This window comes from Rhincodon typus, chromosome 13, assembly GCF_021869965.1.
Source record: "Rhincodon typus isolate 14 chromosome 13, sRhiTyp1.1, whole genome shotgun sequence".
In the NCBI taxonomy this organism is placed as follows: Eukaryota; Metazoa; Chordata; class Chondrichthyes; order Orectolobiformes; family Rhincodontidae; genus Rhincodon; species Rhincodon typus.
Window position 1 is genome coordinate 17472351 of NC_063344.1, and position 18978 is coordinate 17491328.

The 18978-nt window shown below is 43.8% G+C and overlaps 1 protein-coding gene across 2 annotated transcripts in view; it reads right to left on the reverse strand.

Moving 5' to 3' along the window:
* LOC109918091 (fibroblast growth factor 12) overlaps positions 1-18978 on the reverse strand; it is a 150417-nt gene that overhangs the window by 19903 nt on the left and 111536 nt on the right. For both annotated transcript variants that reach the window (XM_048604356.1, XM_048604355.1), the window contains one exon: positions 2036-2234. In XM_048604356.1, coding sequence (XP_048460313.1) covers positions 2036-2234 — 199 coding nt within the window. The remainder of the gene's footprint in view (positions 1-2035; positions 2235-18978) is intronic.

The window sequence follows — 18978 nt, forward strand, 5'->3', positions numbered from 1 at the left end:
CAGGACTCCTTAACCCCTCTCTTCCCACTCCCACTGCCTGACCCACACCTCCAGGACTCCTTAACCCCTCTCCTCCCACCCCCACTGCCTGATCCGACCCTCCAGGACACCACTAACCCCTCTCCTCCCACCCCCAGCGCCTGACCAGACCCTCGAGGAACCCCCAACCTCTCTCTTCCCACTCCCACTGCCTGACCCCCCCCTCCAGGACCCCCCTAACCCCTCTCCTCCCACCCCCACTGCCTGACCCGACCCTCCAGGAACCCCCTAACCCCTCTCCTCCCACCCCCACTGCCTGACCCGACCTTCGAGCACCCCCCTAACCCCTCTCCCCACCACGCCCTGCCCTGACCCTCCAGGACCCCATAAGCCCTTTCCCCAGCGCCCTCTGTACCAAACCCAGGACCCACCAACCACTCTCTCCACTGCCCCAACCTGACCCTCCAGGACTCCCCAGCCCCTCTTCCCACTGTCCCTGACCCTACCCACCAGGACTCCCCAGCCCCTCTCCCCACTGCCCCCGACCCCACCTTCCAGGATCTCTAAGGCCTCTCCTCACCGCAGCCTGACATGACTCCCCGATTTCCAGCCGAACCCTCCTCCCACCATGCTGCCACCACCAGCCCTGTCCCTGCACACCTATCATCGGCCCGAGCCATCTGTTCCCTCGAGCCCGCCGCTGTGAGAAAGGGGCGCGGTTTGTCTTCCTCTGATTGCTCTGTACTTTCAGAACGGAAGTCCAGCTCTGCATTTCTGAGGGAGCCCTGAACGGAATCTCCTTTGAGAAATATAGAGCTCCTTTCCCCTGTAAAAAAGGAAGGACTGCTGTGGCAAACTGCATGCGGGGGTTGCCATTCCTTGGATAATCTGGCCCCATGCTGCCCCTTGAATTGGTATTCTTGCAAATTGTCCTGATGAGTAGAAAATGCAACGTTTCAGCAATACTCCAGTTCTGTCCTACCAAACAACGATTCATAAAAACAATGGCAGGCAGGACAAGAAGGCTGTTTGGCAGGCACTGAATAAACCATCATATTTATACTTTGATTTTGGGTGGAAGGGGGAGCAATCAGACATGTCAAGCAACCATTAGTGGGAGTGTAGTCAGTGCCTGGAGGTCAGGTGATGAAACGTCCAGGCCTATCTAGAGTTATGGAACGATAGTGTCTTACAGCAAGAATGAGGCCCGTTAGCCAGTGTACCTGTGCTAGCTCTTTCAAAGAGCTGTCTAATTTAGTCCTTATCCAGGCTTGTTCTCAAAAACACTGCAATTTCTTCATTGCCATGCCTAATTGTCTGTTGAAATATCCCATTGAATGTGATCCCCAGTTTCAGGTTGAGCTTAATGACCATTCTCCTCATTTCCCTTTGAGTTTTTTTTTTGCCAATTATTCACATTATCCTCTCGTCAAAGGAAACCATTTTTCTCAACAAGTTTCAGCAAACTACCCTGATAATTGTCGCTCCTCAACGTTCTCTGCCGTAAGGAAAGTGCTTCCTGCTTCTCCAACCTCTGCACATGATTGAAGCCCCTCACCCCTGGGACTCCTATTTGGGTTGTTTGTCTGAATTCAAACAATTAATCCAAATCAGGTGAGCAGGTGAATCTGGTTAAATGAGGTAATAAACTGAACAAAAGTTTGTTTTCATGTAAATTACTCACTTGGAAAACACAGCTGATTTACTGGCGGTGGTTAACAGATGGGGAAAAAAAAGTTCAGTTGTATCTAAGAACACTTCTGGATATGAAAGAAAAAGCAAAAAAGCTATGTTTGTCTGCTAAGAGCAATAAATAAGGTTCACTCTATGAAGTCTAACATGCTCTCAATGTTATCAGTGAATGACAGTACATGTGATCGAGCAAGGAGGGGTGGGGTTCTGAAAGGAAGATTTGCTCGCCCAAAGTAGAGCTGAGTATTCACAGGAAATGGTTCTGAGGTTATGAGAACATCAGGAACTATTGATCCCATTTTCCCAACCAGACTATCACCAAACCTCACACGCTTCACAGTCACAAGTAAAAGAAGAAGTCTACCTTCGATTGGTTTTGGTAGAAAATGGGAGGAAGGCTTGGTTTTCTTTACTCGGTTCCCCTTCATGACCTGGCCGTCCTTGTTGAGTCCCAGGAACCAGGCTCGACCTGACTCCTGCTGCCGGTATAGAGTTGAGGAGTAGATGACATAATAGTTCTCAAAGACCGACTCTTTGAACTTGCACTCTGCCGTGAAAAGTTCCTGTGTCAAAAACACACAATAAAAAAAAGTCAAGATTGGCTTGCCGCGAAGTAGTACTGCACATCGTTGCAGAGGCATGAATTATTTTGCCTGTGCATTTTCTGCTTGAACTATATGTTAGTTGACCAAAATGCAAACATTAAGCAGGTTCGAACCCTGTCGCCTGATTCCTATCTTTGTACCATGACCCGTGTCCTCACTGTTTGCTAATCTGCAATGACTCCTGGGTTCAACTTTACAATTCCCATCTATCTATGTGAACAGTTCTGAAGGACAAAATAAAGTTTGGCCTGACCCATACCTTAACCCTGGAGCCTTGGCAAGATCACTTCCTTCAGCTTTTGGCTGCTGTGTACTGTTATGATTCCAGCTGATCTGGTTATGGACAATTCAGATTGCAGATTGTAAGCTTACTTGATGGATTTTTTTTTCTTCTTTTTGTTTTAATAAGGTGGCTTCTCACTAAAACACAAGCACGTAATATTGCAGATTTCATTTTAACAATGAAACAGAAGTTATTTACACAAAACAAATGAGGATAAAAGAAAATAAATCAAACTATTTACATATAATGCATCTTTAAAGATTTTGAAACAAAAAATACAATCCCATTAATCCCAACAGCATCCCAGACTTAAACACCAGAGAGTATGGCCTTCTCTATCTCACGCAGGATTTGACTTATCAGTGGCTTCAATTCCTGTTTGTGAGAATTTGATAACCTCTTCCTTCAATCATCATACAACTGAGCTTAAACTTTCTCAATTTCTCTTCAGGATTTTAATTAAACACTTCTGGTCTGGAACTATTGCAGACCACTTTACACTAAGATAACCTATTTTTATCAATTTTAAGTTATCTTTTCCCTTTCTCAGAAGCAATTGCTTTACACATCCATCTTCAACTAAGAACACTGCAGAGCTACCCAAACCAAAAATACAAAAAAATCTGTTTCTCCAAGCTATGACTATTTCTCCTAAGCCTATGAAAAACAAAACCTGGAATCTTCTACCAGAAAGCTAATGTAGTACACTGCTTGCTTTGTTCACTTGTAAACTCTCCAAAATGTAAACAAATTTGCACTGGTCTCCAAAACTACCTTCTCCTGAACGTGCTTAAAAATGAATCAATATGTGTACAGAAATACTCACAACTCAATCATTAAACTCCTTTAGACACATAGGAAATTCATATGCCGCTAGTTCAAATTCAAAAATAATATTTAGAATTTCAAACTACCATCCACACTGTAGGGATTCTATGATCTATGATCATCAACCGGACAGGGCAATGTGACTCTAGACAGCAAAATGGGTGGTAGGACTTTATGGTGGGGGCAGTGGAGTCAAGTTCAAAAGAAATATAAAACGTGGCTCCAAGCCAACATGAATGCCTGGCACCATTTCTACCCTACCAAATACAAACTGACAACCACCTTTCACTACAATAGGGAGCACATTTCAAAAAAGTAGTTCATCAGCTGTGAAACACGGTGGCAAGTCCTGGAGCCTGCCAGATAAATGCAAATGCATCTATTTTGATCTGTACAAGTCAGTAACATTAGATGCTGTGCAAGTCATTCAGTGAGCAGCAGCCGCTCAGAAATAGGAGTGAACTCGATTTCGACTTGACCATCCTGGAGCTTGACAAGTCTTCCCACCACAGCTGCTATATTCTTTAATATACTGCCGCCGCATGCAAATCTATGAGGTAGAAAGGACCACTGCAGAGACCCAAAGACTGAGCACAGAGCACTCGACATTGCAGAAGTTAGCAGCCAAAGAGACAAAAGGGATGGTGTTCTGCATTAACTAAAATGTGTTGAGACACTTTCATGAAAGGTGGGAATGAATGGAAATGCTGCCAAAGCTTCTCTCTGAGGATCTGCCGTAGCTCGTTAAAAGTGTAAATTTTCACAATCCCTGGTACATCCTGTTACAACACAAAACTGCACTTATCAGACAGAATCTTCTTATGTCAAAGCATCTGAATGTTATTCACAAAATGGATTACATTCTGAAGTGTTTAAAATGACTGAGGTTTTTTAAGAGTCTAAATGGAGAGCAGCTATTTCATCTCGTTCTATACAGCTTTCGTTAGACATTAACTGGAATAAAAATCTTCAGTTCTGGGTATGACACTTCATGAAGGACATGCTGGTATTGAGGGGGTCATTGTGGAGATTCATGGACTAAACTATGAAACTATTTCTGAAGAAGGGTCTAGGCCCGAAACGTCAGCCTTCCTGCTCCTATGATGCTGCTTGACCTGCTGTGTTCATCCAGCTCTACACCTTGTTATCTATGAAACTAAGTTGTACACTCCTTGTTCATCATGCAGTATGGAAGATTGAGGAGCAATGTGATTAAAGTGTTTGAAATGTTAAAGTTTTTCATAGGATAAAAAGAAACTATTTCCTGAGAGTGAGTGGGGGATGGTGAGGTGGTGAGGTGGTGGGGTGGGGGGGGCGGAGGTGGGAAATAGTGCTCGTGATCAAGACTGTATAACCTTAAACTTAGGCTCAAGCCATTCAAAGGCCATGTCAGGAAGCATTTCTTCACACAAAGAGTTAGTGGAAATCTGTTACTCTCTTTTTTGTCCAAATGGCTCCCTAGCTCGCTGCGTAAGCCTGTAGGTCTAGGTACTCTGTAATCCCTTACCAGCTCTCCAGTTCCCTTCCCCCCACCCCAAAAGGAAGGTGACAGTCAGGTGGTATGATCATTGGACTGTAAATGCAGAGACCCAGGTAATGTTCCCAAGACCTGTGTTCGAATCCTACCACGGCAGATGGTGGAATTAAGAGAATTATGATAATCATGAATACATTGCCAATTGTCGGGTGGGGGGTAACCCGTCTGGTTCACCTGCGTCCTTCAGGAACGAAAACTATCATCCTTGCCTGTATGGGGCTCCAGACCCACAGCAATGTGGTTACTCTTAACTGCCCTCTAGGGGTGAGCAATAAAGCCTGGTCTGGCCAGGGATGCTCTCATCAAGTGAATGAATGAAAATATAGTCCCACCCTTCACAGAATAATGTCAGTGTTTTAGCAACTCAGGGTAATACCAAGAGGAGCTATACCAGTAACACAATGATACTGATTCTCCAGTTTAGAGCAACAAAAGCAATTTTGACCTAAGATAGCATTTGAGGATATTCCTCGCTGAGCTGTAACACTTCGTTGGGGTCTGGTTCTATAGTCACAGGCATCCCTACAGGAGTCAAACACTCTGCGTTTGAAGCCCAGCGCAGAACTTGCCGGCTGTGGAAGGTGTTTTTGTGGTTGAACCGCTGGACTTTTAAGTCTGTAAATCAGCATAGTGTAGGCAGCACGGTGGCTCACTGATTAGCACCGCAGCCTCACAGACCCGGGTTCAATTCCACTCTCAGGCGACTGTCTGTGTGGAGTCTGCACATTCTCCCCGTGACTGCGATGGTTTCCTCCCACAGTCCAAAGATACGCAGGTTAGGCCGGGTTGGCCATGCGAAATTGTCCGCGCGTCCAGGGATGTGTAAGTTATAGTGGGTCAGCCTTGGAAAATATAGGGTAGAGGGGTGGGTCTGGGTGGGATACTCTTCAGAAGGTCGGTGTGGACTCGATGGGCCAAATGGCCTGCTTCCGCACTGCAGGGATTCTACAAAAAGAAAGCAATAAAGTCGTTCCCTTTGGCTGAAGGCAAGTGAGTGAAGATATGGTGCAGACGGCAACAGCAAACCACTGCAGTGCTTTAGCCATGAGCCTGGTCTAAAGCTACCCTTGGCAACAAGGACAGAAGCAAACACAGGAAATAGCTTTTTGCAGCCTTTAATCCCTGGACTGAACAACAGAATGATAACTGGAACTCAACCTAATTAATTCTTTTATGTAAGTGAAGTGCCCTCTTACTGTGCGAACTATGGATCAGTGGATAACAGTTCTGGCCGCTGGCTCACAAGTTTGAAAACCCACTCTCAAGACATGAGCACGAAAATCCAGGCAGTACTAAGGGATCGGAACTCCATCAGAGACATTAAACAGAGGCCCTGCCTGCCCTCCGGGTACATGTAAAAGTTGGCATGGCATTATTTTGAAGAAAAGCATGTGGGTTCTCCTCCGGTGCTCTGGTTAATATTTAGACAATCAGCAACATCACTGGGAGAGATAATCTGGCTCTTGATTAATCGCTGCCTGTGTGATCTTGCCGTGCACACAGCCGCTGCCTTGTTTCCTATATCAGTGACTTACCCTCCCAAGTACTTCATTGACTGTGAAGTGCTTTGTAACATCCTATAGCAATGATCCAAATGCAAATCCTTCCTTCTTTCCAGAGATAGTGGGAACTGCTGATGCTGGAGAATCTGAGATAAAAAGGTGTAGAGCTGGATGAAAATAGCAGGCCAAGCAGCATCAGAGGAGCAGGAAGAAGTTTCTGAAGAAGGGTCCGGACCCGAAACGCCAGCCTTCCTGCTCCTCTGATGCTGCTTGGCCTGCTGTGTTCATCCAGCGTTACACCTTGTTATCTCTCTTCCTTCTTTCCAACTGGTTTTCCACTCGCATCCTCCAGGGGAGCATAACTGCAAAAGGCTTTGCATGAAGGAGACGATGCTGAATACACATTTGGCATGTTTAGTCAAAATGAGATTTGGGGCAGTAATTAAAGAGTCTAGCATTGTTATCTGCCTTTTATTACTTAAAATGAAAACAGAACCCATAGATGTAAAAACTGATAAAAACCAAAAGAACTGTGATGTTGTAAATCAGAAACAAAAACAGAAATTGCTTGCAAAGTTCAGCAGGTTTGGCAGCTTCTGTGGAGAGAAATCTGTTTTAGGTCGACTGACCCTTCCCCAGAACTCAGTTCTGCCAGACCTGCTGAGCTTTTCCAGCAATTTCTGTTTTTGAGAATGTAATACCTTCGTCCTTCTCATATTCGCACTAATTTTGAACTGGGTGCTTATTGGCTACTGTAATGCAGAAGTCATATCTCGGGGCTGTTGTGGTGCATAAGCCTGTTGTGTCCCTGCTTCTGAGCCAGGAGGCCCAGGATCAAGTCCCATCTGCTCCAGGAGGTGTGCAATAACATCTCTGAACGGGCTGATTAGAAAATATTTCAAAGTAATAATCAGAACTCAGAGACTCATGTTTCCAATTGCACCTCAACAAGCAAAGACTTTTAAATTCAAATGACTAGATCTTAAATAAAGAACTAGTAGCAATAATAGTGACCTGTAAAACACTGGATTGCTGTAAAACACTGCCTGGTTCATTATTGCCTTTCAGTGGGATCTGGGTGTCTTCGGGGGACAGGGTAGACTGTGTCATGCTGTCATTCCTACCTGGCCTAGCCCTTAACCACTTCCTGATATCACCTTATAAGTAGCTCAATTATAGTCAAGATGGGCAATAATTGCTAGCCTTGTCAGCAACACCATCTCTAATTTTGATTTTGTTGCCTGACTTATTCATTGAAAGGCACAGTATCTCTGAATTATAGAAACATAGAAAATCAGAGCAGGAGTGGGCCATTCAGCCCTTTGAGGCCTGCTCCGCCATTCAATATGATCACGGCTGATCATCCAATTCAGTATCCTGTTTCTGCTTTCACCCATACCCTTTGATCCCTTTAGCCCCAAGAAATATATCTCCTTCTTGAAAACATTCAACATTTTGGCCTCAACTGCTATCTGCAATAGAGAATTCTACGGGCTCCCCACTCCCTAGGTGAAGAAATTTCTCAGATGAGGCCGAAATGATCTACCCCTTATCTTTAGACTGTAAACCCTGGTTCTGGACTCCCTCTCCTTCCTGTGTTTATCCTCTCGAGTTCTGTTAGAGTTTTATAGATTTCTATGAGATTCTTCCCTCATTCTTCTAAATTCCAGTGAATAAAATCCTAACTGATACAGTCTCTCTTTATACATCCATCCTACCATCCATGAATTCTTTGCTTTGGCCAAGCACACTCAGTATTTTCATGAAGATAACTTGGACACAGCATCTTCTGGGTTGCTGGGTGACCATGTCCAGCTTACAGAGACATTGCTTGCCATGACAAACACATGAATAACCAGAAATTTGCAAGTTAGTCTGTCCATAGTGTGTTCTCTGATTTGCATGGTATCATAGATTTGGAGGCTCAGTTTGACTCCTTTGTATTTTCAGCTCCTGCTGAAGTTGGAAGTAGGTCACAAATGTCAAGCCTAAGAGTATAAAGGTCAGAAAGTGCTGAGGAGATCCCATCATCAGCCCAGTTTCATGGAAGACAAATCCAGAGATCTTCCCACAGAATGTGCTTCAATTCACATAGCCCGTGGGCATCCATGATTCAGTCAATGTTCAGCCTAAACCATCTGATGGAGCCCATTGCCTGATGTTCAAGGGAAGGACAATTCATAGAATCACAACAATGTGGAAGCAGACTGTTCAGCCCGTTGAGTTCACAGCAACCTTTTCAAGAGCATCCCCCACAAACCCAACGCACTATCCCAGCTGGTAAAGGATTACAGAGTACCGAGACCTACAGGCTTACGCAGCGAGCTAGGGATTCTCTCCACAGAAGCTGCCAAACCAGCTGAACTTTGCCAGCAATTTCTGATTTTGTTTCTGATTTACAGCATCACAGTTACCCTGCATTTCCCATAGCTAATCCACGTAGCCAACACGTCCCTGGACACTATGTGCAATTTAGCATGGCCAATCCACATCACCTGCACATCTTTGACCTATGGGAGGAAACCAGAGCACACATTGGAAACCCACGCAGATACAGGGAGAATGTGTAAACTCCATACAGTCACCTGAGGGTGGAATCAAACCCAGGTCCCTGGCGCTATGAAGCAGCAGTGCTAACCACTGAGCCACCTTGCCACTCTCTAAGAATTGGCTAAATTCCATTTCCAACAGACTTTTCTAGTCAAGGAGATCAACACCATCCAGAAAAAAAAACAGCCCACTTGATTGGCCAACATTTCTGACTGAATTAATCTGTAACCTTGTAAGAAATAAACAGGTACTCAAATTTGCATGAAAGGGTAAAGAGAGAAAAAGGTACTAACTAAATCTATCAGCAGGTAGATGGGACAGGAGGTTTGATTGCTAAGGGAAGTCAGTGTATGTGAGAAATCAGCTTGTGAAATATTACCTTCCTGCACATGTATGTTTCTAACCTGCTCATTGTATAACTGTTCCCAAGGAGGCTTCACAAACCCTCCTACCTTGCTTGACACCATTTTAATTCTGATGGAGTCAGAAAGCAAGAATGCTCTTTGTGATTACACTAACGGGGAGCTGCCTGGGGTGATTGTGAGTTGGTTTGACAGGCTGCTGGTAAGTCAGTCAAGGATGGCTGCCTAATTTCAACCTCCCTTCGCTAAGTGTCAGGTACAGCACTAGTGACTGACATCACCCTGGGAAGGCAGTCAAGTGTTGAAAGCACAAATGAGAATAAAAAACCTAACCACTTCTCTGCATTTTTAACCATCTATCTTCTCTCCCATCTACAAGACATAGCTATCAAAGAAAGAATTTCAATACCAATCTCTCTTTCACAACCTCAGCTTGTCCCAGAGGATGTTACTCTTGGACTAGGCTAGTACTGTAGGAAAGGCGATAATCAATTGGTACACAGCAAGCTTCCAGAAACAGCAATGTGAGAGAAACCAGCCAATCTGAATTTTTAAAGTGATGTTAGTTGAAGGAGAAAACAATTGCAACAATACCAAGTAAGAACTTTCCTCCACTTCTTTAAAATAATGCTATGGATCTTTCACAGTCAAAGCAAATAAAAGGGCAGATACGGTTTTGATTTAAAATCATCAGCTGTATTTTTGTCTGCGGAGGTGCATTGCAGTGTTCCAGTAGACACACCTTGAATTTCCTTTTGATACAAAACCTAATTTCCCTCTATGTTCTTGACTTTGTGCCATTTTCCTCTGGACTTTTGTGGTTCGGGAATGTTTGGTGTGTGAAACACAGACCTGATACGCCGACGTTCAGTTCCACATTGTGAACAGGAGACAAAAACCAGATTTCCTCTGGTACACATATTTGCATCTGGTAGTATGGGATTTTGGAAGCTCAGTAAAAGCATGCTAGGTTTGAGGGCCCGTGAGAAAAACAGAAACATGTCTCAGGAATAGGGAATGTTCTAAAAGGCAATGTCACATGTTTTGACAATTTTGAATATTAGATGCTAGGTTGTAAAGTAAATGTATCTTAATTGACTGATTCATCAAATGAAGTGAGCAATGCAAGTTCACCAGGATTGTGTAATTAATCACATACGTTACTATGCATTGGAGAAAGCACCATCATTTTTTAAAAATATGTTCATGTTACTGTCAGAATTTAGTGCCCATTCTTAACTGCCCAAAGGACAGTTAAGTGTCAACCATTTGTAGACCAGGGCAGGGAAAAATGGCAGATTCCTTCGTGAATCAGATGGGATTTTTTTTAATGACAATGGTTACACCATTAATCCAACTCTTTATCCCAGACTTTTTATTATGGTGGGATTTGAACTCATGCACAAATGCTGAGCTCTGAATTACTAGTCTGGTGACACCAACTCCCCTATATGTTCAAAGTTTAAAACCAAAATTCCTTTGCTATCTCTGATATAACTGAGTGACAGATCTAGGTATTTAAAAACAAAACCTGCTTCTGAAGATGGGAAAGTCCCGGCTCCCCCACTCCAATGATTGGCTGACACTCGATATTTGAAATGGAAATTATTTCTGTTCAGTTATTGAATTTGTGGTAACACTGGGTGTTCCACTGTAAATGCCTTGTTGGGTTTCAAAGGCTTCAGCTCAGAAAGCAGTCCTCTTGATAATGGGAACAATTGAAATTTGGTGCAGGCAGTATGGTACCGATGAAGTCACTGGATTATTAATCCAATGGCTAAGACAAATGTTCTGTGGACATGAGTTCAAATCCCATCATGGCAGAAGAAGCTAACCTAACAGTAACTATGTAATCACAATGGCTGTTAAAAACCTGTCAGTTTCACTAACACTGGTCTACACATAACTATAGACTCTTAAGTGCCTTATGGGCAATAAGTGCTGGCCTAGCCATCATTCTGTGAATGAATAAACATAGAATTCAAGCTGACAGTAATAGATTATGACATTGAAATAATAAGCATTTGCTTATAGACTTTTAAAGGACTCCAACTTGTTTTCCCTTGGGTTTATGTTCCAGTACCAATGACAGTAATTTTGAATTCAGGATTTTATGAGATTGTTAATAGTTTAATGTACTTCCAATGATTTTCAGTTAATTCCTATTGTTACAGCATGGTTTTTGAGAACAGTACATAGTGCACATTGAATGGAGATGGAAGGGGATGTGCAAGTCACAAGTCAGCTGTGTGATGGAATGCTCCCCACGTGCCTGGATGGGTGAAACTCCAACAACACTCAAAAAGCTTGACACCATCCAGGACAAAGCAGTCAACTTGATTGACACCCCATCCACCACCAATGCACAATAGCAGCCGTATCTACTATCTACAAGATGCACTGCAGTACTTCACCAAGGCATCTTCAATAGCACCTGCCAAACACATGACCCCTACCACCTAGGGGGACAGGTATAGCAGATAAAAACTGAAAGAACTGCGGATGCTGTAAATCAGAAAGAGACAGGTATAGCAGATACATGGGCACGAGCAAGTTCCTCTCCAAGTCACTTACCATCCTGACTTGGAAATATATCACTATTCCTTCACTGTCATTTATTCAACATCCTTAAACTTTCTTCTTGACAGATCTGTGGGTGTCCTTACACCGAAGGGTTGCAGCAGTTCAAGGCAGTAATTCACCACACCTTTTCCAAGGTAATTAGACCTGGATAATAGATACTGGCATAGCCAGAGATGACCACATCCCATGTACAATAAAGGTGATGGTATGGGGAATGTGAAGTGGCCTGGGTGACATGGCCCAACGTCAGGTGTCTTAGGCTGAGGGCATGGGGTGGGATCTGAGGTTTAGGGCCTTCAAATGATGTTGGAAGGTAGGCTGCTGACTTGGAGGATGAAGATTGTCCCTCTAACCCACCCAACTCCACAACCATCTGCCTCATGCCCTCCATTGTGGTTTGCAAAATGTACGACAAACTCGATCCCATGAGTGAAAACGAAAGCGCCTCATAAAGGCACATTTGGGAGAACTGCATGGTTTGTGAGTCACAGGAATACACTGGTTGGAGCCCAGATGAAAATTTAGCTTCCCCTTGCCGATAAATGGTTTCTAGGACTTTGCAGCACTGTCTAACTACATCAGTGTGAGTGTCAGCCTGGATTTGCACTGAGCCTCTTGATTGACCCTGTAGAACATGAACCCACAATCCTCTGGCTCCACAGTGAAAGTACCACGTATTGACCCACAGCTAACTCCACAGCATTGATTTCATGGTTGTCATGGTATTCTGTACATTTACACTTTCACTGCCATATAATATCACTGCTTTATAATTTGTATTCAGGAATGATACATTTTAGAAAAGGTTGTGAACAAAGATAGCCTGACCAATTCTCATTTAGTATCCAGCCGAGTGCATTAAGCCATTTATGCAAATTACAAACCATTAAAATAACTGAATGATGCGCAGCAGTCAGAAAAGCATTTTCACTTTTAAAAGAGTGTCTCAATAGAATAATTAATACACCGTCTGGTGCTCTGCTTATTCTGTGACAATTTCAGAAACAAATTAAACACTCAAACATTCACAAATACCAAACACTCCCAAACAGCAACGTAATCATCACTTGATGACCTGCTTTTTAATGATTAATAATTGTGGCTGAGCAATAACTCTAAGTTTTGGGGATCACCTCCACTCTTCTTCGAATACTGTGCTGGAATCTCTCAGACTGATTTAATAGGTGGAAAGGCAAGTTGCAAGAGGGATACAAATAGTTTACATAGAGATATTGATTGGATAGGTACGTGGGCAAAAGAAAAGGAAACAAATGATCAGCAAATGCAGTATAATGTGGGAAAATGTGAAGTCATTCATTTTGGAAAGGCGAACTAAAGAACAGCATGTTATTTCAATGGAGAAAAACTTCAGAAAGCTGCGACACAAGGGGACTTGGCGTTACTTGTGCATGAAACACAGAAAGCTAGCAGGTAATCAGGGAGGTGAAGGGAATGTGGTTCCTTATTTCAAAGGGGTCGGAGTATAAGAATAGGGAAGTCTTACTGCAGTGGTACAAGATGCTAGTGAGACCACATCTGGAATACTGTGAGCAGTTTTGGTCCCTTATTTAAGGAACGATATCACTTCATTGGAGGCAGTTCAGGGAAGGTTCACTAGGATGATCCCTGGTACGGAGGGATTGTCTTACGAGTAAAGGTTAAAAAGGTTGGAACTCTACTTAATAGATTCTTAAGGGACTTGACAGGATAAATGCTGAGAGGATGTTCCCCTCATGTTAGAGACTAGGATAAAAGCGAATAGCCTCAGAATTAAGGGGTTTTAACTTAAGACTGAGATGAGGAGGAACTTCTTCTCTGAGGGTTGAGTCTTTCAACCTCCTTGCCACAAAAAGTAGTGGGGTAGAGTCCTTTTGTACATTTAAGACTGAGACAGATAAATTCTTGATCAGTCGAGGAATCAAGGTTAATGGGGAAAGGGCAGGAAAATGGACGTGAGGAGTGTCAGATCGGCCTGGATCTTATTGAATGCCAGAGAAGGCTCGAGGGGCCAAATGGCCTACCTCCTGTTCCTATTCTTTATGGTCTTCTTCTTATAGTTTTCATGTCTCATTTGAAAGATAGCACTTCCAGCACGCCCCTACTATTCCCCTACTAGGAATGCCAGCCTGAATTATAAGCTCAGGTTTCTGGAGTGAGACTTGAACCCACAGCCTTTGGCTTGAGGCCTAGCTGTGACCCCTGCATGTTTGCACTGAACAAGCATCGCTCATTCTTACCTCCAAATTAGACAGGTTCAGACCCACTTGTCCTGATGTTGAGTATTGAAGAATAGGAAACTAATGTCACATTCCAATCAAATGGGGCACACTCTGTCTTCTATGACATGAAGCAGTGGACACCCAGAATTGTAGAAAGATGGAAGAGAGTGGAGCAGGAACAGGAACAGAGCATGGCTGAGAAGACAAAAGGTTACTGAAAGGCTTTAGAAGGAATGTGGGAGTCCGTGGTTCTAGAAAGACATCAGAATTGCAAAAGGGTGTTGACAGCAGAACTAGCCTCTATTGGCAGAGACGACGAGTGTGAATCAAGAGTCAGATGATCATTGTGTATCAAGGCTGAACACACTTGCATCTGAGTCAGAAGATTTGAGATCCAAATGAGATTCTCGATTCATAATCCTGACATTCCCACGTAGGTAGTACAGAGTGTAAGTGCTCTTGAGGCGAGATACTAAACTGACACCCTATCTTTCCTTTCAATGATATGTTATTTTGAAGATGAGCAGGGAGTTCTACCTGGGGTCCTGGTGAAAATTTATCCCTCAGCAAATCACTAAAACAGATTATCTACTCATTATCGCATTTCTGTTTGCCAGAGCTTACTGTTCACAAAAATTGGTTGCTCTGTTTCCATGTTATAATTTTATTGATTGGAAAGCAATTTGAGATGCCCTAAGGTTCTGAATGGTGCTGTGCGATACATATCTCTCTTTTACAGGACAAAGGGTTGGATGCCTGACATTAGAAATCAAAGCAGTGGAATTGACACATCCAGGTCCGTATACACTCTTGAGCTCAGTCAGAGGGTAATTACAACAACTGTTAAATTCTTGGCTCGAGATCAGGAGAAATCAGTATAATCTGCTGGGTTTCCTTCTTTAGGATGTGTATTGCATATTGCTTTGATGCTGTGGAGTAGAATATCTGGACTAAAGTAAACAGATGGTCAATGTGATAAATGGATAGACTGGTAGGAGGTTAGAGAATTGTTATAAAAGCGAGACCTTCCAGATATTTTCAAACACCAATCGCAGTCTCCAACATCCCATACTATTTTTTGTACAGTCCCATTAGACAACTAAGTGTGCTAGCACGCTCCATTGGAAAGGTTCCAGGCCATGGATAAATAAACCAGGCCAAATTTGGACTGTATTTAGTTGTATAGAATCTTAAGAAAAAGCATCAAGAAAGGACAATTTTTAGAAACAAACATTCACCAACATTGGATCCTGAATATTTTGCTGAAAGGTGGCCCATTATTTCAACATGCTAATGAGAAAAGGACGAATCACTATGCCAACAAGCTTTTTAAATCAGAATAATCTGAAGTGCTTTTTGCCTGTTGAGTTCAGGTGAGTGAAAGTGTTTTTTTTCCCCTTCGCCCACTCCTAGAGCCAAGTGATGTTTTCATTGGCATGAGGTAATTTAATCATGAACACACAATCAAAATGAGTTAGAGATAGCAGGAACTGCAGATGCTGGAGAATCTGAGACAACAAGGTGCAGAGCTGGATGAACACAGCAGGCCAAGTAGCATCAGAGGAGCAGGAAAGCTGACGTTTCGGGTCTGGACCCAAAGCTGTTCATCTTGCACCCTTGGCACAATTCACAAAAATACTAATTCAAGGGGAAAACCTGCATTTTTGTTGCAGGAGAGAAGAGTGCTGATTGGTTAGCAAGTGGACACTACCAAACAGAGGGCTTGCCATGGAGAATGCACCAATTAATGATGATTGACAGTTAACTGCTAGGCTCATTTGAAGTGCAGAAGTCCCTTTTCTTCAGAATGAACATATACACGTACTTTACCTGTTTCAACTCCACAAAATAGGGATCAGCATTTCATTGGTTCATTTTGTAGAGGAATGCCCTGACCAGTCAGAGTCAAGCGAGAAGTCAAGTTTCAAATTATGCTTAAGAGTAAAAGAAGAAAAATCTTTTGCCAAAATCTGACTTTTTTCAGCATTATAAAAGGTCATTAATTAATCAGAGATAGTAGGAACTGCTGATGCTGGAGAATCTGAGATAACAAGGTGTAGAGCTGGATGAACACAGCAGGCCAAGCAGCGTCAGTAATACATCTCAGATGTCCTCGTTTTTCAAGGGCCGCAACTTCCCTCCCTCAGTGGTTGAGAACGCCCTGAACCATGTCTCCCGCATTTCCTGCAACTCATCCCTCACACCCCCTCCCCGCAATAACAACCAAAACAGAATCCCCCTTGTCCTCACGTACCACCCCACCAACCTCCAGATCCAACGCATCATCCTCCGACACTTCTGACATCTGCAATCTGACCCAACCACCAAAGACATCTTTCCCTCCCCACCCTTATCTGCTTTCCGGAGGGACCACTCTCTCCGTGATTGTCTTGTCCGCTCCACACTCCCCTCCAGCCCCACCACACCCGGCACTTTTCCCTGCAACCGCAGGAAGTGCTACACCTGCCCCTACACCTCCCCCCTTACCCCCATCCCAGGCCCCAAGAAGACTTTCCACATCAAGCAGATGTTCACCTGCACATCAGCTAATGTGGTATACTGCATCCGCTGTTCCCGTTGTGGCCTCCTCTACATCGGGGAAACCAAGCGGAGGCTTGGGGACTGCTTTGCAGAACACCTATGCTCGGTTCACACTAAACAACTGCACCTCCCAATCGCGAACCATTTCAACTCCCCCTCCCATTCCTCAGACGACATGCCCATCCTGGGCCTCCTGCAGTGCCACAACGATGCTACCCGAAGGTTACAGGAACAGCAACTCATATTCCGCTTGGGAACCCTGAGGCCCAATGGTATCAATGTGGACTTCACAAGCTTCAAAATCTCCCCTCCCCCTACCGCATCCCAAAACCAGCCCAGCTCGTCCCCGCCTCCCTAACCTGTCCTTCCTCCCACCTAACCCCTCCTCCCACCTCGAGCCCCACCCCCATCTCCTACCTACTAACCTCATCCCGTCCCCTTGACCTGTCCATCCTGTCTGGACTGACCTATCTCCTCCCTACCTCCCCACCTACACTCACTTTTACTGGCTTCATTCCCGCCTCTTTGACCTATCTTCTCCTCTATCCATCTTCTATCCGTCTCCCCGCCTCCCTATTTATTTCAGAAACCCCTTCCCCTCCCCCATTTCTGAAGAAGGGTCTAGGCCTGAAACGTCAGCCTTCCTGCTCCTCTGATGCTGCTTGGCCTGCTGTGTTCATCCAGCTCTACACCTTGTTATCTCAGATTCTCCAGCATCTGCAGTTCCTACTATCTCTTGCCAGTTTCTTGTCAGTTCCTGAACTGTTTTATTCCAGTTGACAGATATTGAGCCAGGATTGAGAATACGGTTCCCATGCACTGCCTCGTCACCTTCTTCCAAGTGAGATGCCTCACAGATTAAACAAAGAATTCTGTTCCCTAGTTGAGGTCCTGTCAGCCACTCCCAGTGTGGGCACAGCATGGGGTTCAAGACAGAATAAAGTTCCCTATACACTGTCCCCACCAAACACTCCCACAAGACGAGTATATTGCTGAGTTAGATACAGAATAAAACTCACTCTACACTCTCCTAATCAAGCACTCCCAGGGTAGATATGGAACAAAGTTTCCTCTACACTATTCCCATCAAACGTTTCCAGGACAGGTACAGGGTTAGATACAGTATCCTCTGTTTTCTGTTTCTGGCAGTACCTGGTTATTACCGGATGGTAGGCACCAGGGATGATTTTACATTCCTTCAAGTCCCTGATTGGCTCTTTCAGCTTCTCCATTCAATAGTTCCTATTCGTGTTTGGGGCCATGTTCACTGATTTCAACTTTGAAATGTAAGAACGGGGGATGTTGTTCAACCCCTCTAGTGTGTTCCACCATTCAATCAGACCACAGAGGTTCTCCAGGCTTCCTGTGATCAAAACAGCAAGTGCTGGAGAAGTTCAGCAGGTCTGCTAACATCTGTGGAGAAAGAAACAGTCATCGTTTCAAGTCCAACGCGACTTCTTCCAAATGAGGACGCAAAGTGCTCCTAGACTGCTGAGTTGCTTCAGCACTTGCTGTTTTTATTTAATATTTCTAGCATCTGCAATAGTTTGCTTTTCTTGTAGATTTATGGTGTTTTTACCCATTTGATTCCATATTCTGGAACATTTCTGCCAAACACAGAGAAATCTCATCTCCGTTTTGAAATGTTCTATTCAGCCCACAGCTTCAACACCTTTTTTAGAGGCTTGAATTTCTAGATTTTGTCATGAGACACTGGGAAAGCACACCAGAAATCAAGTGCCACTATTCCTGGAGTAAAGCGTAAACAGTTCAAGATTTTAGGATAAGTACACAAATGTCCCAATTTACCTGATTTCCAGGCCCAGGTTGATATAAAGCACCGACCAGGAATCACCCTGTATTACAAGTAATTAGACTTTAGCTATAGGTAAACAGTTAGGTGCTGACAGTTTATAACACTACAAATCAAAACACTAATCCCTTTATAAGCTCCCAGTTATACAGTAACAGAAAAAGGGGGGAAAAATGCATGACTTGAGTAAAAAGCTGGATAAATAGTTCAATAGCCTTTTATTCACAAGACCCAAGGAGTTGGTTCTTGCTGATCCTAAGAATCTTCTCAGCTTTCCTTTTCAAATACCTCCATTGGTTTGCAAGAAACACCAGGTGGCTGCTTCATTTATAAAGGTCTCTGACTTAACTTTTTTCAAAAAATCACAGCTTAGAGCAAAGGCTGAGGGAAAGATGAACTGGTCTTCTTCAGATCGAATCAGAGATAGTAGGAACTGCAGATGCTGGAGAATCCGAGACAACAAGGCGCAGAGCTGGATGAACAC